At 38.9% G+C, this 26,755-nt stretch overlaps 1 protein-coding gene and 1 long non-coding RNA gene across 2 annotated transcripts in view; one reads left to right on the top strand and one right to left on the bottom strand.

Annotated features, from left to right (window-relative positions):
* GALNT14 (polypeptide N-acetylgalactosaminyltransferase 14) overlaps positions 1 to 15,365 on the top strand; it is a 336,775-nt gene extending 321,410 nt beyond the window's left edge. Inside the window, exons 14-15 of the mRNA XM_039346512.1 lie at positions 11,568 to 11,687; positions 12,965 to 15,365. Of these exons, the coding sequence (XP_039202446.1) occupies positions 11,568 to 11,687; positions 12,965 to 13,123 (279 nt within the window). The 3' untranslated portion in view covers positions 13,124 to 15,365. The remainder of the gene's footprint in view (positions 1 to 11,567; positions 11,688 to 12,964) is intronic.
* LOC120309359 lies at positions 1 to 26,755 on the bottom strand. The gene is made up of 4 exons (XR_005557068.1): positions 26,621 to 26,755; positions 11,630 to 11,852; positions 11,226 to 11,355; positions 1 to 6,385 (listed from the first exon to the last, which is right to left on the bottom strand). It is a non-coding gene; the product is annotated as an uncharacterized LOC120309359 (long non-coding RNA).

The following is a 26,755-nucleotide window of genomic DNA, read 5'->3' on the forward strand; positions in this document are numbered from 1 at the left end:
TTTTTTTTTAAAGGCACTCAAGAAAAAAATAGCATTAAAAGTTCAAAAATATGGATGAAATGTACAAAGAAGAAAGATCAGCAAAATGATGGCATAAACAAATCAGATTTTTTAAAATACCCAAGCAGTGATGGAATGCAAATAGCAGGGTCATTAAAAAAAATCTTTGTCCCATGAGCTTAACGCATAATGAAGTACTCCATGCTATATATGTTGGCTAAGAATGAAATTCAAGATGACCAGGGTGCACTACCCAAGCCCCCTTTGTTATAAGGGAATTATTCTAGTTTCCAGCAGAGTTATAAACAAGACTTCCAAAAGCCAACCTATTTCAGGTTTACTGATAGCAGCAAAAAAAAAAAAAAAATGTGTTTGGACTACAACTTCCAAACTTTCCAATCAACCTATACCAACACATTTCCAGGGGGTCAGGCTGGAGAAAATAAATTGGCTATGGAAAGAATAGGAAATGCATATATTTCATGTAATATCTGAAGACACCTATAGAAGCTTGCATATTTTTAAAAATCTTCTTTTTCCTAACACTCCTTGCCCACAGAAATCTTGGGTTTATAAGCTTGTCGTTGAGATGCTGATTATTTATAAGCAGAGGACTGATTACCTTGGATAATGTTTAGATAATCTGTGTTTTAATTGTTCTTTGGAATAGTGTATTTGTTTTCTTTGAATCAGATTAGAAGAACTGATGTGAGCTGATTTCCTACTTGGTAGCTAAGTGGTAAAATATTTATGTATAAAAGATTCTTCCTTGAGATATGTCTGTAAGCTGTCACAATCCCAACAAATATTCCATGGCTAGTGAATTTAAATGGACTCCAGAAGATGGTAGAGGACAGGAAGACCTGGAGGAACGTTGTCCATGGGGTCGCGATGGGTCGGACACGACTTCGCAATCAACAACAACAACAAGTATTTTTCTGGAATGTAACTTTATCATCTGCAGATCACTTTGTGTGCAAAGAAGTTGCCTTGTAATAAGTCTTCCCATGAAGCCAGGGACATTATTTACAAATCTGTTCCTTTTCAGACTCAAACATCTATATTAGCAGTAATGCTTGGGGTGCATAGAATCTTGAATGTTCTTAGCATCCCAAGAATCAAAACTGTAAGGGACTTTGGTCATTCCAGCAGAAATATCCTGTATTATTTGTTATTTAGATTTATATTCTACTTTTCCTCCAGGAGTTCAAAGTGCAGTACTTAACATTCACATTTTGCCTACTACAATCATGTGAGGTAGGTTATCCTGACTGGCACTTATTGACCTATATCACCCCTTTGTGAATTTCAATAGTTAGGTGAATTTGAAGCTAAGTCTCCCCAGTCCTTTCCCAGCACTGATTCTCTCTTATATGAATAAATCTCAACAAGAGCTCATCCCAGACCCATTTGTACTTAAAAGCAAGCTATTATGGCCCATAATTCTTCTCCCATCTTTTAGACCTATTCACTCTTTTTCCTACTTCTAAAAAAAATGTACTGAATTGCAGCACTATATGAAGTTCATACTCGGCATTCATTCAATATTAAATTGCCTATTAAAGTAAAAGGAGCTTAATGAAGCTTATCTCATTCTCCCCCAATTAGCAAAAGGAAAATATGCAGTGTCAATCAGAGAGTATTCTTTGGAGCAGATTAACAATTAGGTGCCACTTTGCAACCCTAGGAACACCCAAGGTATGCTCTGTCTTCCCACTCCACCCTTGTAAAAATTATATTTTTCATGTAAGAATACTGAATATGTACTTCAACTTTAGGGGAAAAAAAATAATGACTGACAACTATTCATGAAAACGGGGCCTTCCTTCATTGTGAAGTTTCAGTAGGAGAGGAATTATTGTTTTGTATATCTAGGAATATGACAGACAATAGGTTTCGTTCTCTGTATTTTCTCTGGGTGATCCACGTGATCCTGTTGCAGTCACTGAAGAATGCAAAGTCACTCTGTTCATCTCAGTACAATATCTTCAGTATAAAAAGTTCATTTTTTAAAACAGTTTTCATGTAGAAATAACTGGAGGCTCTCCATAGTATTAGGAAATATGTTTCAGACACACAATCAAATTAATGGTGGGGAGAAATATTACACATTAGAGCCTTTTCTGCCAGCAGTACCCATAATTAAACAAAGACCCATAAGGAGATCTTTTTGATTTATGGAAAGGAGTCCAGCCTCTGGCTTTAATGAATGTCCAAGAGGAAGAAAATTCCACATAAAGCAGAAAGCCAAAGAGAATTTTTTTTATATGCTGTTATTCAGACTAAACTGTTGTTGCTATTACTTAGCTTGCTGTGGTCAGGGTTCACAAGAGAATGAGGAAAGGGCCATTCATGCTGCTACAGCACTTTAGCCTTTCTCTCCCTTGTTTTTTGGGGGCCATTAGCCAGCCATTAGCCTAATAAATAAATAATGACAGCTTATACAGCAGGGATCTTGCTCTTTATGGTGACTTGTTTTTAAAGTCACAGGGTGCTTTTAAGTTTGTATTACTTCCCTCCAAGAAGCTTCCAGTACCAAATAATTTAATAATTAAAATATCTGCAAAAATGACTTTGTAGGAAATATTTTCTAATTCCAAGGGATATAATACTGTATGGTGTTTAGAGCCTCAGAATCCCCTCTGGGAAGAGCTGTGTCCTTGAAAAACCTGCTGTTCTCCAGAGGTACCAATTCAGAAAATAAGACAGCCATGCAAACTTGAATAAGAACTCTAAGGCTCTTACATCAGGCTGTGTACTTTACATGGAAAAGTACATGGAAGTCCGACTGACATATTTATGTATTTTCTCAGTTCCAAAACTCTTTAAAAACAGGCCTGGTAAAAATTCCCCAAAGGATAAGTCAGCATTGTATTACTGCTTGCAATTTCCTGAAACATTTTATGAATGAGAAGAGAGAGAGACAGATAGTTGAAGTTTTCAAGTACAGTTTGCCTTTGAGAGTAGAAGTGAATTGTGTCTGAGAAAAACGTAGAAGAATTTCCTGTTCTACTATGGCCAGGTTAGTGTTAATGTTTCTTCCACTATAATCTTTTATAACAAAGCACTTTCCAGATGTGTTGAGACTGTAATTATCCAAAACTCAGCCCACAAATGTTATAATAGCTACTAATTATGGGAGTTACAGTCCCAACACATCTGGAAGTGTCAAATTGGGGGTGGCTATCCAGAGAGAGAAAGAGGCTAGTGAAACTGGATCTATTCAGTGCTTACCTACCTAAGAATATTTATCTTTTCATTTTTCCAATCCGTGCATTATTGGGATTAATTATTTCAAATACTACAACAACAAAACAGTAAAGAAAGGTTTAAAAAATATAGCAGAAGAAATAGTAGGGGAGAAAATGAGGAAAATCAAAACATTAAAGTTTACTGAGTAAAATAAAAAAAAATGGTGTGAAAGCAGGAGAGCTTTCCTGCTGTGTTATTGCTGCCTCAGCATGTAGCTATCCTAAGAGACAAACAGGATCTGATGCCTTTTCAGATACATCTGAGCCAGTGGTTTTATTATGTGTTTGAGTATTTCTTATTTATTATTTGTGAAGAATTTGCACTCCTTTTGCTCAGAGTCCCCTAACAATCCCTTTCTCTGGCTACCTTCAGTTCTCATCCTGAAAAAATGTTCCACAAAATACATCATGAAATAAGGATCAATCATGTTCCTCACAGTCATTCTTTTTCCACTGAGCAAATAATTGCCTCCTGGCATCTGCAGAAAGTGGTTTGCAATCTCTTATTCCATAGAGTTGCAGACTCCTGGGACTGAGCACACTGTTTGGCCTTCCTTGGCCTTGTTTATGTCTCATTTGTGAAAGGCAATTGATTGACTTAGCAGTTTGCCAAAGAGATGCATTGGAGGGTAAATAATTGATCATAATTTTGCCCTGCTTTTGTCTAATGAAGATGTCACTGTTTGGCTGATGCACTGGCTTTCCATTAGAGCATAGCATCAGCTGATATTAAAGTTTGCAGTAACCTTCTTGGAACAGATTTCTGAATCTGGGATTCATTTAATAAACCCATTAATCATTAGCAGTTCCAAGAAACCTGACAAGCTTTAGAAAAGGAATGAGAAGCCTGTTAGGCCTGGATACCCTTCAACACATTGGTGGCAGCAGCAGCAGCAGTGAAATGATTCTATAAGGTCTCAGAGAAAAGCTGTCATTCTGTAAGCTGGCGGGACTGAAATCTTTAATTATTATTATTGTTGTTGTTGTTACTTCTTCTTCTACATCTTCCATCCCTCCTCCTCCTTTTTCCCCTTCCCCTCCCCCCTCCTGTCCCCCTGTACTCCACAGCCTGCCTTGCAGAATCCCTTGTCACAGGGTTGAATCATCACCCAGTTAGCTAGTGTGATATTTTTATTTGAACTTGTGAAAAGATTCGTACTGATGCTAGAACTATTGGGTGCCTACCCTGTGCCAAGTATCTCTATAGTATGCTTCAGGGAGTGCATAAAGGATTGTTTGCAGAGATAAACCTATTACACTCCCCCAAGCATGTGGTTGTCATCAAGCTTCATCTAGAGAGAATCTGGAAGCCAAAGATGCTGTTTATCTGAGAGAAGAAGAAGGTGCACAGAAAAGGTCATTCCAGCACAGTATCTTTTCTGTCACACTTGTGGTTTTCCAATCCTGTTGCTTTCCTGATTGCAATTTAGATGGAGAAGGCCTGGGAGAAGGGATCATTTCTTCACATTGCCTGCCCCCAAAGAGTTGCATCACTCAGCACTTGAAAGGGCTAGGAAGAGTGCGGTTTGTAAGGCAAGGAATGCAAGAAATGTGCCCGTATGGCTGCACCTTTGGAAGAAAACTGCACTCATTGCAAATAGTGAACTTCTAGCTGTGTAATTCCCAAGAAAAATTTAGAGACAATGATGGACAAGAATGTTTGCAATGATTAGTTTGACAGGAGACCCTTTGAACACCTACAAAAGGACTATGAAGATCAATATTACGTTTGTGAAGGAATCATAGGATAGTGCAGTAAGGAATTTTGTCAGGTCCCATTGAATGAATCAGAACAAAAAAACTAGAACCACTTAAATGCATCCACTTCTCTATTTCTGTCTCAAATCCCCCACTCCTTCCCCACTCCCCCATAGCTGAATGGTGCATTGCCAGGAATGCACATTGTTGTGCTATGAAATACAGCATTTCCAGGACAATGAGGTTATCTTACACAGTGGGCCACATTGGAAGCCATCAGTAACCATTGCTTGTCCTCCATAATCTAACTGAATGGCTACCAGTTAAGAAGCATAATGTTTCTTTGGGAACAATAACTGAAAGAGAAACTAAATGCTTCTTTTCCAACCATTGTATAATCCAGATAATGAAAGGGCATCTTAGGGTAGTGTGTTAGCAGAAGGGCATTTTTGCTTGTCTTTTTAACTCACCCTATGCCAATGCAGAGAGATTCTCTTGGTCCCTAACCCTTTTCCGTTCTTTCTTTAAATGGATGCGTCTTCACCATGAAGAACTAACCTAACAATGATGCTTCTCTTACTGCCTTCACCAGATGTGGTAAAGGGGGCTTTGAAAACCCCTTTTGTATATCTGGTGGAAAGAATATTTGCAGAGGAACATGGCATAGTTGCAAAGGCATTTCAGCTTGTCAGAAGACAAGCCTGTTTCTGGTTAAAAAAGAAGGAAAAAAAAGTGCTGAAATTGAGTGCGAAGGGCCTTCGAGAAAATAGAGGAAGAAGAGGAGGAGGGAGGTGTGAGAAGGTTCATGCTCCAAGAAGAGACTTTGCATGCTAACTATTTTCTCTACAGAAAATTCAACTGCATTAACCCTGTCAGGGGCTAGGGACTATTTTTCAAGGCTCTAAAATCATTCAAGGTGACACCTGTCACTGCTCCTCAGCATCAAAATGAATTCTAGAAATGAATGTGAAGTGTCATCTTTGGCTGTTCTTAGCATGTCTGCTTTTGCCTGCATCACACCCTTTTCTCTTCCTTGCCATTTAATCAGATGTGAACCAGATGGTAACCCTAGATATAAATATAGAAATCACTTCTTAAGAGATGTTACTTGCTAAGGGAAGGAAGGGGGCAGGATGGGGGGGCAGAAGTGACTTTATCCAACCATGTCCTTGTTTTACCCTTGTTTTGTTCCTAACACTGTAATCTTAACAGACACTGGTTAGAAACCTCTTTATTACCCTTGTTCATTCATCCAGAAGGAAAATATCAATCCCTTTCAAAATTTCAACAATCAGCTTCCATAACCTATTCAGAAGCTTAAAAATGGAAGATGGGGAAATCTTTTTGTGAGTTGATTGCACACAAGAAGAAGCTGTGGTGTGGGGTAGGTGCCTGAACTTGCAGCATTTCATTATTTGCAATTCATTTCAGCAGCACTGTCAAGAAATAAAAGGGAATTAGCTCTGCAGTTCCTTCACTTAGTATCACAACATGCACATTTATTCTAGACTGTTTGGATTGATTAAAAACACAAAATGATTATCTTAGTTGACTCAATATCTTTCCTGATGAATCTCTATCTCTAGCTCATATGAATCTAAGCAGAGTAACTTAGATAAGGGGTGTCTATGGAACATTGAATTCCTGTCCAGGAACCAGAGTTTTGGTGCCACCTGAGAAGAAAGGTTAAAACAGCTCCACCCTTTCCCTAATTGGAGAGTTTGTTCTAGAAAAAGGGAACTGAAAAGAAGTGTGCCAAGGATGGATATGTCAAGGAAAAGAATTAAGCCCAGAGAACAGCAACCCAAAGGCAAGCAGCTCAACAGCTGTCTTCAGACAGCAAGAGAAAATTTCAGTTTTTGGATCTTCAACACCAGCTGAGAGTTGGGGGAGGAAAAATGCCTGAACAAGAGTCTGCCAATCCAAGCAATCCCACAAACCCAGAGTGTACAGCAGCCCAGATGCAGAGCTCTATAAACCAGCTCCAGAAACAGAGAGCTGGGAAGGGGGCAATGAGGTGAGGAGAGAAAAGTCAATTTGCAAGTCTATAAAGGATTGAAAAGGGGTTTTGATATGCAAATGACTGAGATTGGTTAGACCTGGGGAAAAGAAAGATTTGAAGAAGAAATTGTTAAGATAAGGAAACATAGTGTTAACATCGGAAAAGAAACAGAGAGATAGGAATGTATTGTCAGCCCTCCCAAGAAAATCAGACAGGAAATGTGACAAGATGAATTAATTCTACTTTATTGTAAGGCTACATTAACAGAAACTTGAAAGTCTGAAGGCACAGAGTTCCCACCTCTACTTTTTAACTACTTGATCCATTTGGGCAGGTCTTTCCTAATTTCTTTCTGTGGCTGTTAAAGAGACACTGACTGCAGGCTCCTGCCATTTTTATCTCATTGTTTTCCAGACAGCACTCCTCCTCTCTTTCTCCAAGGTCATTCATATATTCCAATACATGTATAGTTTAAACAAGAACAGAAATAGAATAATTGTAAACTTATAGTAACAGGAAGATAGAAGTTTAATTTTGTTCAATAAAGTCATTTTGTGTGGGGAAAAAAAACAGGTACAGTCTTTGTTGCTGTGTACTGTACCACATGAAGAAAATTCTAACAAATGGTGGCAATGATGGGATATAGTTCAATATCCAAACATAAAGAATAAAAGACTTGCATGGAAAAAGGAAAGGGTGATCTTGCTGTAGAGGGCAAATTGACTGGGAGACAAAGTGTTTGAGATCTAGAGGCAAGTAGGAGTATCTCAGCACATGACTCATCAACAACGTACATAAGGCAGCTTGAAATAGAGAAAGAGGGTGGACTGTAATCTGGAAGGAGGGCCAACCCTGGCAGTTAACCATGATCCATCTGAAGCCCTGATAAGTATGGTGAGGAGGCATCTGCTATGACAGCAAGAGGAAAGACAACTGATGGCTAAAAGATAAGAGGAAGGGCAAAGGAAAGCTCTCAGAAAAGAGGAGAAAGATAGTTTATGAAGGGAAACTGAGCAAAGAGACTGCTTAAAGAAAGACAGATTGGAAAGAACAATATGAAGAGAGGAGTTCAAGGAACTTATAGTGCTCCTTAAAGGAATTGAATCCCTTCTCTAAATCCAGTTTCTGAGGTAGCAAGGGGCAGACATTATGAGATACCTTTCCAATACTCAGAGGAGAAATATATTAGAACTGCCTTTTGTTGTGTTGCAGGGAGATACTATGGCTTGTAAAGAGGTCATCTGTGTCAAAACTGAACCGCCCTCTCTCAACAGAGGGGGAGGGATACAACATCATCTACCTTCAGTCTACATTACAACAAAGTCTTCTCCAGCATGATTGGATGGAGACTCCACTAGTGGGTTGTCTTAATCTTGCTGCTCCAATAAGACTAAGTCAGAGTTAAAGTCACGCCTCTACTGTGTCCCCATGTCCAGGTTTTAGACTTAGTCTTTTGCTCCTAAGACACGTTTTTTTTTTTTCCGTAGCTCAGACTACTTCTGATAAACTTCTATCTATTGGAGAGAGAACTATTCCTTTCTTTCCCAATTAGCCTATTCTGATAAAATTCTTATCTATTCGAGAGAGAACTATTCCTTTCTTTCCCACTTAGCCTCTGCCCTACAGTTAAATCTTAACCGGGCCGAATTGGGCTCCTCGTGAGCAAGGAGGCCTCGGCCTCTTAGGCCTGGGAAAGCAGAGCATCGAGTCATCCAGAGACCAGCGCAGCAACAGGGGCCTGATCTCCTCCTAGAGCAGTGGTTCTCAACCTGTGGGTCGGGACCCCATTTGGGGTCAAATGACCATTTCACGGGGGTCGCCAAACCATGCTGTCCGCCATTTTTTCCCCTTTTCCCTAGCTGTCCTACTCCCTCTTATTGGTGGCCACACCCACTTGGGGGTCACCACAACATGGGGAACTGTATTATGGGGTCACGGCATTAGAAAGGTTGAGAATCACTGTCCTAGAGAAACAGTGCAGTCTGATCCTGACAGGGCAGCATTGGAATTAATGATGCAGGGGTCTGCTAGCCAGTGCAGGGCGGGGCCTTCAGCCACCTTTACGCCCACGGCAGCAGGACTCCGCTCCACGGAGGTTCAACCTTTAGGAGCGGAACAGGTTCAGGCCATGATCACTCAGGCTCTGACTCAGTTCATAGCCACTTCTGTCCCACACCATCTGCCTCAAGCACCAGCCTCACAGCCTCCACTTCGCCCAGGCTCGCCAGACCTCATAGAGGACACCTCATCAGAGTCAGGATCAGAGGACTACGATTTCTCTCGTCTGATCCTATCGGATGATGAGGTCACTCCGGCACTGGATCCAGTACCACCTACCAGCCCTCTCTCAACAGAGGGGAAGGGATACAACATCATCTACCTTCAGTCTACATTACAACAAAGTCTTTTCAGCAGTTCCAAGAAGGTTCCACACCCATTTGCACTACTCAGGTGACCTTGAGGACACAGACAAACCCTCAAGTGGCCTCAACAACTCTCTAAAAGAATGCAAATGACCAGCTATCTGCAAGGAATATAAATCCTTGTGAAAAAGCACCCTGGATGACTGACAATCTCCATAAACATTTATAGAAGGCCAACTAATCTAGCAAAAAGGGCCACCAGATAAAGCACCATTAGTGAGAGCCCCTCTAGGACCTGGGCATACATGCAGATTTTTTATCCTGCCAGGTATAATGCAGAGACATATTTAAAGAAATTGGTAGTCAAGATTGGTGTGATGAATGCCCAGAAAAGATCTGGGAACTGAAAACAAGCACGTCCTTAAGGAAAAGAGTCAAGCCCAGAGGACAGCAGAAATGTAGAAAAGAGAAACTCCTACCCAAAGGCCGGCATATCAGAGCAGTTTTCAGAGAAAACTGAAGAGAAAACTTCAATTTTTGGACCTTCAAGACCAGCTGAAGCAAAACAGAGAGCAAAACTGAGAGCCCAAACAAGGCTCTGCAAACCCCATCAAGCCTGTAAACCCACTGCAATGCTCTCTACAAATCAGCTCCAGATATAGAGAACTCTGAGTGCTGGGAGAGGGGAAGGGGAGAGAAAAGCCCCTTGGCAAGTTCTATAAATGAATGAAAAGGAATTTTCATATGCAAATAGACTGAGATTGGTTACAAGAACTGAAGACCTGGAAGAGGAAGGAAAGATTTAAAGAAGGAATGCCTATTAGTTAACATAGGAATAGGAACATAGCAATAGGAGATAGACATAGGAATATATAGATTAAATGAGAATAGAAGTAGAAACCTAATAGAATAAGACTTTGTACAATAAAACTGTTTTACACGAGAAAAGCAAATAACAGTCTTTGTTTCTGTGTTCTGTATCATATTAAGAAAAACTCTAATACTGAACCCCACTAATTATCCAGCAAGGTTCAATCATAGTAACTATGCTATATCATACATAATACTGTGAAATGAAGTTTGGGGGTAAAATTACTATAGTGGTTCCCAGTACAACATTTACAGTGCGTAGATTTTAAATTTTAACTGCCTAACTGTTGGGTCAGAGCTCGACACTGAGAGACCGAATCACTTTAGCATAAACTTGGAAGACTGCTACGTTCCTAGAGGTTCATACAAGTAGTCCTTGACTTGTGATCACAGTTGAGCCCAAAATTTCTGCTGTTAAGTGAGACCTTTGTTAATTGAGTTTCGCCCCATTTTACGACCTTTCTTGTCACAGTTGTTAAGATGGATTGCTGCAATTGTTAAATTAGTAGCATGGTTGTTAAGTGAATACTGGTTTCCCTGTTGATTTTGCTTGTTCAAATGACCTTGGGACTCAGCAACGGTCATAAGTGTGAACCAGTTGCCAAGTGTCTGAATTTTGATCCCATGATCAGGGGATGCTGCAAAGGTCGCAACTGCGAAAAATGGTCATAAGTCACTCTTTTCAGTGCTGTTGTAACTTTGGTCGCTAAATGAACTGTTGTAAGTTGAGGACTACCTGTATTCATGTCACTGTCAGGAAACAGGTTACTTTTCAGACATTTTAAATTGAACTCACAAAATTATAACTGCTTCTATTCCTTTTTAAATTATTTTCATTTTATTTGTGTGTTAGCTGTTGTTAATGTCCTCCTGGCAGAAATGAGAGAAGGGATGAGGGGAAGGATGGTATTTTTAAATATTAATATTTAATATTTTAATGTTTTGTCTTGTTTCTTTTACTTGATTGTAAGCCATCTAGAGTCACCTCTAGGTAAGATGAGAGCGTATCAGTTTAATAAATAAAATATTTTTTTTTGATACCTGGATCCTTTCCAGTCCTGTGTTGTCCAAGGAGATCCCAGAGTGACACACATAGCCACATGAAGGTCTAATGGTGAATAATCAGTATACTTTGTATCCTCCCATCAAAGTCCTGACTGGATGAAACCTACTGGAGTGAATAGACTCAAAGAAATGAATTTGTTAAAAAAAAAACCCTATTCTTTTAATTATTTAATAATTATTAATTATTAAAGTGAGAAATCAGTAGTTGGAAAGAAATTAACACTGAGTGAGAGAGAAAATGCAAGATATAATGAATTTAATTAAAGAAATATACTGAGAAGTAAGGCTATCAGTTTAATGCATTCTTCTTTGTTTCAGGAATGGACGTATACATATAACCAGCAAATCCACTTTCAACAATTATGCTTGTCCATACATACCCTCTTTCCAGGTTCCCAGGTGATGCTTTTGCCTTGCAAAGAAGGGGATGGCAAGCAGGTGAGACCAAGATCAGGGTTGTTAAATTCTTCTCCAGCATGGTGTACTAGTATTGATGTAAGATTTTTTTCCCCTTTCCTTGGTTCATTTTTTTTATTGATTTACTGGAGCTTATCTGCTATTCTAATCCAGAAGGACCGTGCCAGATGCTAACAGCACTAATGTCTGTGAAAAAAAAACATACATGGTCACTGATACCATTGAAAAATCATTTGGAAAATGTCAAAAATTACTTGGATTTGCTTGGGATAGGACAGTTAAAAATGTCTAAGGTCTGGAAATTAGTCACATCATATTGCCTAGGTGCCCAGTGTTGATGCCTGATGCTATTGACAGTCATATCACACACTGGGCTTGATTTAAAATTTAAGAGGCAATAGTTAAAAGCAAAATCATATCAATTATAAACAAAGTTGTGGCAATAGTCCAATAGCTAACTATAATTATTTTTCCAAAACTGATGCAAGGTTAGGCTAAACCAGATGGGATTCATCATGATGTCTCATTTGCCAACAAAAGATTGCACAGATGAAACATTTATCCCCAAGTGTGACATGCTTTATTGCTTCATCCCTATCCATTGCTTCATCCTTATCATGTTGGTATCCATGCAGATAACAGTGGACAGATTTTGAAGCAGCTTTCTTAAAAGGATATGTTGGGCAATGAGAATATATTTTCCACATATTTTGGTAATACTTTGGCTTTGTATAGATTCTTAAAAAGAAGCTGACAGAAGATAAAATGGTTAGATATTGTTACTGATATTATCAGATGAGCTTAGAACAACTCAAACAGTCACTAATAGAAATCCTAGTAAACTATTATCTATTGGATCACAAAAAAGTGACTGAACAACAACAAAATATTATAATTAGCATTGCTGTGAACACTTTGCAAAATTCCTGAAGTTTGAATACTGAATTTCCACTTGCTTTCCTTAAATAATTATTCTTCTCTTTGTTTACCATATTGATACAACTCAACAGCTATTATATATCATAAAGTATGAGCTAGGAATTCTGTTTGATCCAATGATCAGACTGTTCCCCAGGCAACCCTTATGAATTGGGGAGGTATCAGTTGGCAGGCTACATTTTTTCTTGAAACTCCCTCAAACTCTTTCTCCATAGCATAGTAAGAGATACCGTAGCAATCTTTGCCTGCCTGCAGAAAAATACTACCCTGATCATTGCAGTAGCTTTGATACTTTAATGGGAAGAGCTTCTTAAATATAACATAAGGCTAATCTTAATTTCCCATTTTTCTTTTAATAGCGCTGGAATAAAGTTGGTTCTCACATTGAGCACATGGCTACCCGCTATTGCCTGGACACAGAAATGGTGGGAGATAGCAGTGAGAGCATGAGAGAAGTGGTCATTAACCCCTGTGAAAGCACAGCAATGAGTCAGCGGTGGGAAATGGTGATGTCCTGAACTCATCTATCAATTCACCATCAAGCTCATCTGGAAGGACCTTTGTCAGAAATTGGCAAGGCTGTTGTCCAGTATAGGGGTTGGTATGGGCTTGCTTTTCTGTGGGGCAGGTCAAAGAATAAGAACATGCAGTTGTGCTGATGTTGAAGAAAGGCTCACAAGTGCTGGCTTTAAGACCAGAGTAGTAACTATTCCAGGTTGGGGGTGATATGTGTGTACTGTTAAGAACATCACAATGTAATCTAGAAATATCTTTTGGTAACATTCATCTGTTAGCTGAAGCACAATATGACCTTGTTTTTGAGAAGGAAACTTTCTGAAATTGATAATTTAATTGTCTTTGTTACCAAGGTTATTGAAAATCCTCAGAAAATAATAAGCGAGCAAGATGATTCTAATGGAAGAGAAATGAAGAAAAGAGAAGCTAAATCTTGTAAAAGCACATGAATGGTCATGGTGGGAATGATTAGGAAGGGCCAACAAATCTTGCACTTTGAATTGGTATAACTAAGCACATCTCTGAAATAAGTTTGAAATAAGCTATATTGCACATGAGAATTTGAATGTGAACCCTGTTTTTGTGCAATAGAGATTGTATGTAGTGTGATTAAAATCAATGCGTGTAAGAGAGGGGGAGGGAAATTGAAGAAGAAAGTGAAATATTGGATTTTTCTTCAACTGATTATGTGTGTATGAAGGGGAAAAAAAGAAATATTTATCCTAACTTCAGTGCAAGGTTTCTTTCAGAAATGGAAATATATAAGGACCCTTGTCCAGAAATCATGAATGTCCCCTGGAAAGGGAGGGAAGACAAGATTCTCCATTCTAACTCAGCAGAGGGCATACATTCAGCATATAACTGGCCCTACATCCTCTCACTTGCCCAGAACTGATATGAAGAAGGACCAGGAGAATACAAAGTGGATGGTAGATGGACAGTAGCTTGTCATTTCCTTCCATTTTCTCAGATGGCCTGGGGGAAAAAATGACATAGTGATCACCTCTAAGGTCCAACTTGTCAATTTATGGTATTAGTTATATCTTGTTTTCTTGTCGATTTTCCCCCTCTTCGCCTACCCTATCAAGACTGAACATTTGAGCTAACTAACTATAGATAATTTACAGAAACTTGAAGAAGAGAAGATCACATTACTTGCAGATACACTTTTGTTATTTTTGTTTTGCTGACAGCATTGTCTCTGAGTTGGGTGGGAGGAGGTTGTTAAATAAGAGCAGCAACAATTTTAGCAAAATCACTGGATAGTGTTTAGATCAGAAGATCATAGAAGCATAGGAAGGAAAGTGAATTTTACAGTGCAGAAATCTATGATGCCACTGAAATCAGAAGAAGCCCAAGATATGAATATTGATTTGTGGTAGAAAGTACACAAAATTTAGCTGAACCCCAAATTGACCAAAACCTGGGTCTTAATGAAACAAAGCAGAATTCTCAGAGTAGCTGAAACTGACCTAGGAGTCTTATTGAATGATTTCATGCTTTGTGGCATTACAGAAAATTGGTTCCATGCTTGCAAAAAGAAAATAAAAGTTGCATTTCTCTATTAAAAAGCAGGATGGGGAAATAGGAAGGAAAAGGATGGGGGAAGTGTTGAGTTAGTTGCGATTTTCCAATCTGCCAGCTGATTAAAGACTTACAAGAAACCAGGATATGCTAAAAAGAACAATAAGGTTTCTTGCAATGTGTTGGTTCACTTTTAAGGGCCATAAGAAATCATCTCCACATTCGTACGTCAATAGATGAACGTTAACTGTTTTAAGTATATAGGAAGCATTGTTTAAACTAGTGCTCTCTTCAGCACATACCATTTAATTCTGCAAATAACAATAATGATCCCTCCATCTATATGCTTATTGTGTGTATTTCTAGACAAAGATTACTTCTAAAATGTCAGCCTGGTGCCTTCTATATATGTTGAAGCTAATCCTGTCTTGCAGTTAGGGGCACTGAAATACTGGGCAGAGGAAGCCTGCAAAAGGTAACACTGGTGCTGTCACACAGTCCTTTCTAATCCAAACAAAAAACCTTCTGCCTGTGTGTGTCGTGAGTTATTCGTGCCTCTATTTGAGAAGGCGGATTAACACTTTTCATTATTCCATTTCTGGGATCTCAGACGAACCTAAAGCCACCTGCTGTTTATAATTGTAATGTGAGTTTCATGATTTAAAAACCTTGGAATAAGAAAAATTTTCATATCATAAAAGTAATATTTTGCTATTTGAAGCTTATGGTCTCTTATTTACTTGTTTGCTTGCTTGCTTCTATACTCATCATCCTCCAAAAAGAGAGAGAAAAGAGGGAGGAGCGTCTTAAATAAAACTACCACAATAAAACAATTCAAGTAAGGGGAAAAAATAATAAAAGCTAAGCTTGTGCAGTTTATCAGGCTTGATTCCCAAAAGGTATTCTCAAGGAGCATGAAGGTATGGATTTGTCTACAAGTCCTGAAAGCAGCAATGTCCTTTCCTGAAATTGCACAGCTGTTTTCAAGAGTTGCCAACAGGTTCCAAGCTTACGCTCCTACATTCTTTGAGCAACTTTTTGGAACCCCATCCAAAGCTCTGCACAGCTATATTCAAAACAAAACTCATTAAAAAATAAAACAAAATAAAGAATTTAAAACTTTTAAAGGCTGTCTATTTTTGGAGAAGCAGCTATTCCATTCATATTTTTAATCATTTCCTGAAGGAAGTCAGTGTGTGGAACAGAGCAATCAAACATCCCTCAGGAGACAAATTCTTAAGAGGGTGCCATAAAATTCTACCAGTGGAACAAGAATAGATCTCCCCAGCTGATCCTAAGTTGGATAGTATTGGGGGAGGCAGTCATTTAAATGCCTGATCCTGAACCTTTTGGCCTTTATAGATTAATTTCAACATCTGAAGGCAACTAGTGCCATGTTTCCTGGACTCATATATATAGTCTGATTTATCTACTTCACTTAATTGGACAGCTGCTTTCTATACTAGCAGCAGTCTCTGGACTCCTCTGCAGTAATGCAAGCAATGAATTATATTATTAAATCATAGGTCAGTGAGACTAGGCTAACTTAGGAATGGTCATGGCTGATACAGCAACCAAAGCTGGCCCCTTTTTTAATTTTGTGGCAAAATTAATTGGATGCTCCGTGTGAATTTAAATTTATTTAACCTATAGGAGGAGACCGGCTTATCAGTTCCTGCCACACCAATGATTTCATAGCTAAAACTGCCTTCAAACCATCAAAATGAAGCCTCTATACATGGACAGAACTAGAGGGAGTATATAAACATCAAATTGCATAAAGGAGGTGGAGAAGCTCAAATATAGCATGAAGTCAGTTGCTGGCTGTGGACTAGCTTATGAACTGCAAAGCATCAGTAAGCAATGTATTCACGTGACATGGTTTACGACCACATCACTTAGTGACACCAGTCCCAATTGCCATTGTAACCCAAGGATTATCTGCATTTATTCAGCCTATATGCTAAATATACATTAAGGACAGCTGGATTGAAAGAAGGTGAGCATGGTTTTAAAACTGGAGGAAGAAGTAACACTGCACCATGCTGATAACCTTACTCTGATGATCAAAAAATGCAAAGGATCTGCAGAGTCTAGTAATAAAAGTCAAGAAGGAAAGAGAAAAAGGACTAAAATTAAATATAAAGAGCAAACTAATAATAACAGATACAAGCTGGCTTAGAATTGACAATGAAACTATTGATAAAGTGGATAGCTTCTGCTTTTAGGACAGAAGGTTGCATGCCTTTGATGGTTGCATCAACAGTAAAAGGACAAGCAATAAAAATGTGCCACAAACTAGCATTTGATAGAGCAGTCATAAAGGTTTTTGAAAAGATATTCAACTGCCATTATGTGTAATATCTACAAAGATCAGAATTGTGCAATCCATGGCATTCTCTGTTATATTATTATTATACCCTATTTAGACGTGAAAGTTGGACTTTGAAGAATTATTAAAGTATTGATGCTTTTGAAATTTGATTTGGGTGAAGTCTCCTGAGAATACCATTTACAACCAAGAAAACAAACAAAAATTAGATCATTAAACAAATCAACACAGAGTTCTTACTCAAGAACCAGATTCAATGACTAGATTCAAATTATTCTACTTTAGGCAGATTAGGCAAATACCCAACTCTTTTGAAAAGACTGCAATACCAGAAAAAAATGAAAGAGAAAAAGAAGGTGACCAGCAGCAAAGCAAGACGGTTACTGTTGGAAGGCCTGAAAGACCAATTTGGGGATTGAGTATCATGGAGAAAATCTATTTAAGGTAATCTCTAGAAGTAAAGAAGAATTTGATGGTGCATAATCAATCAAAATCCAATATATGTTTATGAGGAAGTTCTAAAATGAGACTTTATCTCAACTTAGAGCAGCTTTAATTCAGTTCAATATTGTGCATTTCAGATGTGCTGGTAATATTAACAGAATAACAGAATTGGAAAGGATCTTGAAGATCTTCTAGTCCAATGTCTTGCTCACACCCTATACTATTCCAGACAATGTCCAATCTCTTCTTAAAAGCCTCCAGTGATTGAGCACCCATAATTTCTGGAGGCAAGTCGTTCCACTAATAAACTGTTCTCCCTGATAGGTAATTTCTCCTTAAGTCTAGGCTGGATTTCTCTTTGATAAACTTGTATCTTTTATTTCTTATCTGGTGCGTTGAAGAATAAGTCAACAATCCCCTTTTTCCTGTGGCAACCCCTCAAATACTGGAATATTGCTTTCATATTACCCCTAGTCCTAGTCCTTCATTAGACCAGACATACCCAGTTCCCACAACTGTTCATCATATGCTTTAGCCTCCAGTCACCTAATCATGTTTGTTACTCTTCTCTGCACTCTTTCTACAGTCTCAACATCTATTTTGTATTGTAGTGACCACTATAAAGCAGTACTAACACTTAATGTGATATTGATACTATCCCTCTGTTGATACAGTATAAAACTGCATTGGCTTTTTTTTGGGGGGGGGGCAGCTGTAGCACATTGCTGGCTCATAGTTAAATAGCTGCCCACTAGGACTCCTAGATTTCTATCACAGTTACTGCTATTGAGCCAAGTATACAGCTTCCAGAATTTCCTGGTGACTTAACAACAACCTGTTCTAGACTGAGTTCACACATTTTATATAACCCAGACATTTTTTACCCATGACTTACTGAATAAACCACCATTGTCTAGGTTCACACTGCATACACTAAACTGTAAATCATTGTTTACAAAGAACAACAGCTGGGTTAAATCAAACCTAAGTCAAAACCAAGTTTAGCTCAGCTTAGTTCAATGTAGATGGTAGAGAACAGGAAGGCCTGGAGGAACGTTGTCCATGGGGTCGTGATGGGTCAGACACGACTTCGCAACTAACAACAACAAATTCAATGTATTAAGTGAGCTTTTCTATTAACACAAAATTTTTCAATCAACAGTAGTAAAAATATCTGTGCATAGAATATTTGAAGATTGATTATTTGAAAGTAACTATTTTAGCTCACAAAAATAACCATGCTGTGTTAAGTTCCTTTTTTCACAGTTCATGAAAACAATGTGATTGATACATAGTCATATTAGTTATGGCATTCGTACCTGGAATTTACATTCGAAATGAATTTCAGTATTGTTCAAGCCATCTCAAAACTTTAAAACAAAGATAAAAACTAATGCTGTCTTTATAATGAGATTGATAGATAAATTATTTTAATGATACAGGCCTGAAACATAATGCACTTTAGCTGAAGATAAATGTGCATGGAATTAAGGAGCAAAAGATTACATGAGGCAAAAAAATGAATGCATTATTGGCAAAACTGTACATACATCATAATGCAATTTGTCTCTCCACAAAAAAAGAAAAAAAATCTATTCCCTTTCCATCAGTCTCATCTCAGTTTAAGTCAATATTGCTTTCAGAACAGAAATAGATTTTTATTTAATTATTTCAATTTATATTCTTCTCCATACTGAAAGTACAGGACAATTTGAATGGGTTTGCTTTTTTAAAAAATAGCTTTTTATGTATTTTTGTGTGTAAGGTGCTCAAGACTAGCTAATTGGGTGGCTGCTGCTTTTTTTTTTTTTTTTTTTTGCTTTAAGACAATTCTTGTATATAAGGGAATGAGAGAGAGAGAAAGAAAGAGAGAAAGAGATGCTAAAAATGACTCCAGGTACTTTATGGAAGTGCCAGCCTATATGCTATTTCGCAAAGTATGCAGTCACCAAAAAGTATGGAAAATTCCTGAAAAACTTTCTGTACAACAGCTGAGACAAATATGGGCAGTTACTACCATGCCCTATGGTTAATGCATTGAGTTAGAACTAGAAAGACTGGAATTTAAATCCTTATTCAGCTATAGAAGATCATTCAGTGACTCTGAGCCAGTATCTAAGAGCAAATAACTTAATAGGGTGAGAAGGTAGAGATGAAGTTGCAGGAGAGGGTGCTATATATGGTACGCCAAGGTCCTAAATAAAAGTAGGGTATGAATCTAATCAAGAACCTATTCCAATCTTGACGGGAAAACTCAGTTACTTGAGTTAAGATTGTAGAAAAAATGAAAATGAGATCATTGGATTTTATGACATCATCATAAAAGTAGGAGGTATAAATTCAGAGTTAGGGAAAGGGGATTGATTGATTGATTAATTTGTCTGTTTGCAGAAGTCAGTTCATGTACTTTGTTTTATCCTGAAGAATCCAAGATGAAAATGAAAAGCTGTCCCAGAAACAGCCACACTGGGACAAATAGTAATCAAAAAGTGACAGCACCATGATAATCTTCTCTGGGCTCAGAAGCTAAGTAGGATTAAGCCTGGTCCAAGATATCACCAGAAATTAAACTTGGCTGAAACAAAAATAGCTTCTGTAATATGTACATGTGTTTGTGCGTATGCATGTTGCCCTACCATATTTACTGCCATAAGGTTAAATAAACCTTGCAGGATGGTATGCATTTGAAAAACTTAAAAGCTGGCAAGACTTGTGGGTGTTCATTACATAGATTCAAAGCTAAACTTTGATTTGAATGCATCTTTACATTTTCCATTTATGTAGTGGCCTTATATCCTCACCACTTAACACATTTGCAATGGATCTTTAGCTTGAAAAATCAAAGCCATTGTAACCTGAAATTGATTTTTCTGTACAAGACTTGTTCAAAGGAAAATCCGATTTTGTTTGTATAAAGTACATTCAATGCAAGAAGATACACCTGGCATCACTTTTGAAACTATTTCTACCCAACCATGAATAACAAGTGACACAACAGATGAAATTCTTACAGGCAATCTGATCTCTATCCATCCATGAGATAGGAGTGAAACTTGCCAAGTTTATTTGTTCCAGTTCTGTATTTAGATACAGTATACTCTAATATTTTACAATATTGTTCCTAAATGTAACCAATATGTGGGCTGAGTCAATCAACAAAGGATCTGAAATCTTACAGGAATTTCACAAACTTGTCTGCATGTGTTCTAATTGTAGCTAGATTCTAGCCATGGTTTACTTGGAGAGATGTTCATTTGGAGCTACCCACTCAAACAGAACTGATTTTGGTACAGAGGTGTCCTAGTGGACAATCACTTAAATATGAGCCAGCAGTGTGCTGCAGCTGCCCAAAAAAGCCAAAACAGTGCTGGACTGCATTAACAGAGGGATAGAATCAAGATCACATGAAGCATTAATACCACTTTACAATGCCTTGGTAAGGCCACACTTGAAATACTGCAACCAGTTTTGATCACCACGATGTAAAAAAGATGTTGAGACTCTAGGAAGAGTACAGAGAAGAGCAACAAAGATGATTAGGGGACTGGAGGCTAAAGCATATAAGGAACGGCTACTAGAATTGGGTATGTCTAGTTTAATGAAAAGAAGGACGAGGGGGGACATGATAGCAGTGTTCCAATATCTCAGGGGCTGCCACAAAGAAGAGGGAGTCAAGCTATTTTTCAAAGCGCCTAAAGGCAGGACAAGAAGCAACAGATGGAAACTAATCAAGGAGAGAAGCAACCTAGAACTAAGGAGAAACTTCCTGACAGAACAATTAACCAGTGGAACAACCTGCCTCCAGAAGTGGTGAATGCGGCAACTGGAAGCTTTTGAGAAGAGATTGGACAGCCTTTGTCCAAAATGGCATAGGGCAGCAGTTCTCAACCTGTGGGTCACGACCCTTTTGGGGGTCACACGAGCCTTTCACAGGGGTCACCTAAGACCATCGGAAAACATATATTTCCGATGGTCTTAGGCAGGGCTTGTCAACCGCCTTCTCTCCCCCCTCTCCACTCCACCTCACTTGTTTGTGGAAAATATGCTGCTTGGCGGCAGTCTGCATGAACTCTACCAAATGTGCCCTGCAGGGGGCGCATGAAGAGCGCAGGCACAGAGTAAGGCCCTGCTCTCCCCAGAGACTCATTGTGCAGCAACCGGATTGACTTCTTCTCGTGCACGCAGGTCAGCGAAGGGGAGGCCGCTGCAGCACCCAACCCCTGCGCCTGTCAGCTGGTGACCCCCAAACTTGCTCTTGTCAGCCGGGAGGTCTGGCGACGGCTGCCAGTCTCCTTTGCCACCCTGCCCATCCTCGACTCCTCTTCCGTCCGTTCATATCGAGCCCGCCGGGGCTTGACAGGGAGAGAGGGAGGGAAGGAGGAAGGGACTCCTCCTCCTCTCCTAAGCTTCAAAGCACGATCAGCTTCCCAAGGGCGCCACAATCCTCATGAAAGTGGAGGGGGGAGAAGCAAAGGAGATGAGAAAGCTCGCAGCGGGCTCGAAGGACCACCTGTCAGCGTTGGTGACGAGAAATTCCCCACAAACCCAGGGAAGGGGTGGAGAAAAGGAGCCCCCTTTGGGAGGAAACCACCACCTTCTTCTCCTTGGCTTTGAGCTTTTCTGTTCCTCGGCAGCCGGGCTGCCAAGCCTCTGCTGGCTGGAACTTCCATTCCTTCCCTCCCTCTTGGTCTCTTCCTCCTTCCCTCCTCTCTCCCCTTGTCCCTTCCTTCCTTCCTTCCTTCCTTCCTTCCTTCCTTCCTTCCTTCCTTCCTTCCTTCCTTCCTTCCTTTCCTTTGCCTCCCTCTTTGTCCCTCCTTCCCTCCCTCTCTCCCCTTGTCTCTTCCTTCCTTTCCTTTGCCTCCCTCTTTGTCCCTCCTTCCCTCCCTCTTTCCCCTTGTCCCTTCCGTCCTTCCTTCCTTCCCTCTTGTCCAGGATCGGGGCGAACCCTACAGCTGATCCGTGCTTCTGCAGGGAAGCCAAGAAGCAGGTCAGCTGTAGCAGCTCTCCTTGGCTCCTGCCCAACAAAGTTGCTTGAGCTTTGCTAGAAAACATGCCGCTTGCTAATTTAACAGAAGTGCGAATCAGCTGTAGCCCAGCGCTGATCCTGGGGCTTCTGCTAACTTAGCAAGCAGCATGTTTTCTGGTGAAGCTGAGCAAGTGAGCTGGGCAGAGCTCTCCTCTGCCTCTGGCAGCCTGTCCTCCTCCCCTTGTTGGGGGGGGAATGAAGGAAGGGACGAAGAGGGAGGGAAGTAAGGGACAATGAGAGAGAGAAGGAAGGAAGGAACAATGGAAGGGAGGAAAGGAAGGAAGGGACAAAGAGGGAAGGAAGGAAGGAGACAATGTAACACTCTGAACGTTCTGAGCCATTGTGATGTTTCGAATCCGTGAGCATGAAAGTACCAACCCACAAAGCTGCAAGCGCCGCAGCAGGAATGGAAAGGGGAACTCCTCGCTCTTCCAACTCTCACACTGCTTAAGGCTTCGCGTACGGTGAGCCACTGAGGCCAATTTCCTCCATGAGAAGAGAACGCTTTCCCTCTGCTGCCCCCCCGAACTCTCCTTCTCGAAAGGGGCGGGGCTGAGAGACAGGAGCTCCTCGAGCACCACGGCGGGCAGTTCTTAGGGAAATTACCCTCCTCTCTGACCGTTTTGAAATAAAATAATAAAATATACTAAGGGCAATTTGGGATTCATTTCACTCCAAATGCAAAGCTGGGAGATGTAGAGAATTATCGGAAAGTTGTCATTTCTATAACTGAATCTTTTTCAAATAACCAGGAAGAAGACGATCCTAAATTGTTATTAGAATAGAATAGAATAAAATAGAATAGAATAGTAGACCAGACCAGACCAGACCAGACCAGAGTAGAGTAGAGTAGAGTAGAGTAGAGTAGAGTAGAGTAGAATAGAATAGAATAGAATAGAATAGAATAGAATAAAATAGAATAGAATAGAATTATGTTCAATTTGTAACAATGAAAATACATCCTGCATATCAGATATTTACATTACGATTCATAACAGTAGCAAAATTACAGTTATGAAGTAGCAACAAAAATAATTTTATGGTTGGGGGTCACCACAACATGAGCAACTGTATTAAAGGGTCGCGGCATTAGGAAGGTTGAGAACCACTGGTATAGGGTTTCCTGCCTGAGCAGGGGGTTGGACTTGATGACTTCCAAAGTCCCTTCCAACATTATTATTATTATTATTATTATTATTATTATTATTATTATTATTATTATTATTATTGCTGCTGCTGCTGCTACTACTACTACTACTACTACTGTTGTTATTATTATTATTATTATTATTATTAATCATTGCACAGTCAGCCAGATGTTCAGACTGGATTTGGCATTTTCTCTACCTATCGAGTCCTTACCCAGAACCTGGGATAGACAGATGTGGATGTTTGATGGTATTACAGATATTGTCGCAGGATGGAAGCAGTTCCTAGTAAGGCTGCCTTTTGCAATTGACTAATAGCGAATTTGTCAATGCCAATGGTGTTCAAGTGGTGCTCCAGTTGTTTTGTTGTTGTTGTTGTTGTTATTATGATGATGATGATGATGATGATGTCTTCCAGTAATCTTGCAAAATTGTTATTATAAAGATATTTTCAAATGACATACTTATCCTTGCTAAACTTAAATGTGGTTTATGACAAAATCTCTTTCAAGTGAGTTTTCAGTTGATCTGTATGGATAGATATGCAGATATTTTGGCAACAAGATAGAAATGGTTTCTTGATGCTTTTTTTCCAAAATATTTTTCCAAATTGCCAGTCTAGCCTATCCTCATAGTTTTTCAGCCTAGTACAAACTAAGTCCAATTCTGCTTAGTTTTTCAAGATTAGCCAAGTACAGCTAATTACTAACTAGTTGTACTAATTATTTTCTTAATATTGGGTTTTGCAAGATATGGTACATTATTAACTACCAACATGCTAAGGGTTTGGCACTATATTGTTCAGTGTACATATGAACACAACCATTGTCATCAAGGGCAGATGCTAAGCTTACTGTAGCTGTAAAAAGACATTGCTTTACTGAATACAACTAAATTCGAGTGCCAAATGCAGAATCAAGGCATGACAAATCAAACAAGAGGTCCTTTGACAAAGCGCTCTTTTGTTGACCACTTATTTATTTAAAATACTTATATGGTCACCAATCTTAAAGCCAGAATTTTGGGCAGCTCATAACCATAATATAAAGACAATATCATACAATAATAATAAAATGATGAAAACAGAAAAACTGGGCACCAAAACCAAACTCCCTTGATACAATCCATAACACTTTCTTCCAACTCCAGCTTCATCCTATACTATTCCAGAGGAAAAGCCAGATCTTCACAGCTTTCCAAAATGTTAAACCAGGAGGACCCTGCCAGTACCAAGGAGAAGAGCATTCCCATAGGCATGCAAAAGGCACATCTGACCTGATGCATATACAGTGCATATACCTTGGTACTTGTCATTAATTGGTTCCAGGTGATACGATGAGTGCTAAAAATGATGAGTAACAAAGAAACCACATGACAAACAACTTTGTTTCAGCTGTCACAAGGCAGCTGACACCGAAAAATTCTAGCTTGTGCATTGCATACCAAACAAATGATGAGTACTGGGACAAAATGTTCACATGAAAATGCATTGAGCTCCAAATTGATGAGTCTTAAAGCAGTTGAGTACTGAGGCATGACTGTATCCATGGTTTGTTTTTGATATTGCTTGTGGACTAACTCACAATGGCTATTTTATGTGATACAATGCCTATGTTTCCTTGTTTGCTCATCCATCTGACATGTGATTGGCTTAACAACAAATAAAAAAAATGAAAATTAAAAACAAAAATAAAACATGGCTCTCAAGCTAATTCAAAACATACAACCACAGTGCCAATATAGGCTCACTCGATAGCCTGGTCTAATTGCTGGAGAAGAATTCACCAAAAATTATAGCCATCACCTTAGAAATCTCATTATGACATAGCACAATGTGTGAATTCAGTCAACATAAATTCTGCAAGAAAGCTCAGAATTATATTATGATTTAGATAACCATGCCAGGTCACCATGCACTAAGAAATTGGTACTTAGGAATACATAATAGAGATACAGTATATTGCACAAAAGCTCTACTTCTAGTTTTTGTGGCACTATGCATTTGTAAAGCTATCACTTACAAATTAATGTAATCTTTTTAATGATTTCATATTAATAGCCACATAAAATTGTCCAACAATGAATTTCATGAAGCACTTAAATGTTGTGCAATGAGCTATTTATTTTTATATCCTAAAGATACTGCCAATCATTTTGTAGGATGAACTCAGGGTACTAGTGTTTTGACCTGAAACCTGAGCAACAATTTCCTTGAGTAACATCATCTCAATGCATCTTGCTGCACTCATATCAGGACTGAAAACAATCTAGTTTTTGAATTACACAGGCTATTGACATGCACTTTTGAGCTAATGATTGATGTTTCAAATATTTGGGGGCATCAGATTGTCCCCTGCCTCAAATAATGCAAAGCTCTCAGAAAAATGGAGCATTCCTTAAAAGAAAGTTACTAATATGGTGGTGAATTCCTTGGACAGTGAATTTTAATGAGCAGGATGCTGAACACGGCTTCTGTAATCAATTTGATGGAGCCATCTCCCACCTCCTTCTTGCAGGTAGCTGGAACTATAATTAGATTTTAAGATAATTAGATTTCCTCTTTCAACAGTCATTTACAAAGAAAGAACGAAATTGAGTTTTCTTCAGCTTTAGCAACCCTAGAAGTGTGTGAATAAAATGAAAGCTTTTGGGGGCTTCTGTTTAACTAGCAAAATGTATTCTACTTTGGGAAGGTAATTTTTGCTAACATCCACAACTATGGTGGTCAACTAACTAGAAATGAAACCAGGACAGTTTATGATTACTAGTTTAGATGTAAACTTTTGCAGGTTTTAAAAAAGAGGAGATTCATTATTTGATTTTTTAAAAAAAATAAGATTTGATATGTCTGAGAAAAGCAAAGATTTCACTTAGAATGTTGTGAGTGAATATTTTCAGATCAACCTGAGAGGTGGCAGTGGCTATTGTGGGATTTATTTTTTATGTCTTTTGGCCACACCAAGAATTAGTAGGTATGAATCCAACAATTACAAACTATTGGATACTGTCCATCTTTTTTAGCTACCTTCATTTGCTGCTTGAAGAGGTAAGAGACCATCCAGATGTAATGAAGTAGAACAGTTATTACACAAGCCACTGGGAAGAAGATAGTACTGTAGTTGGTTCAACTCAAATACAAGAGAGAAAAGGATAGTAAGGC

Source organism: Crotalus tigris, unplaced genomic scaffold (assembly GCF_016545835.1).
Source record: "Crotalus tigris isolate CLP2741 ecotype Arizona unplaced genomic scaffold, ASM1654583v1 scf7180000018001.1161693, whole genome shotgun sequence".
Taxonomy (NCBI): Eukaryota; Metazoa; Chordata; class Lepidosauria; order Squamata; family Viperidae; genus Crotalus; species Crotalus tigris.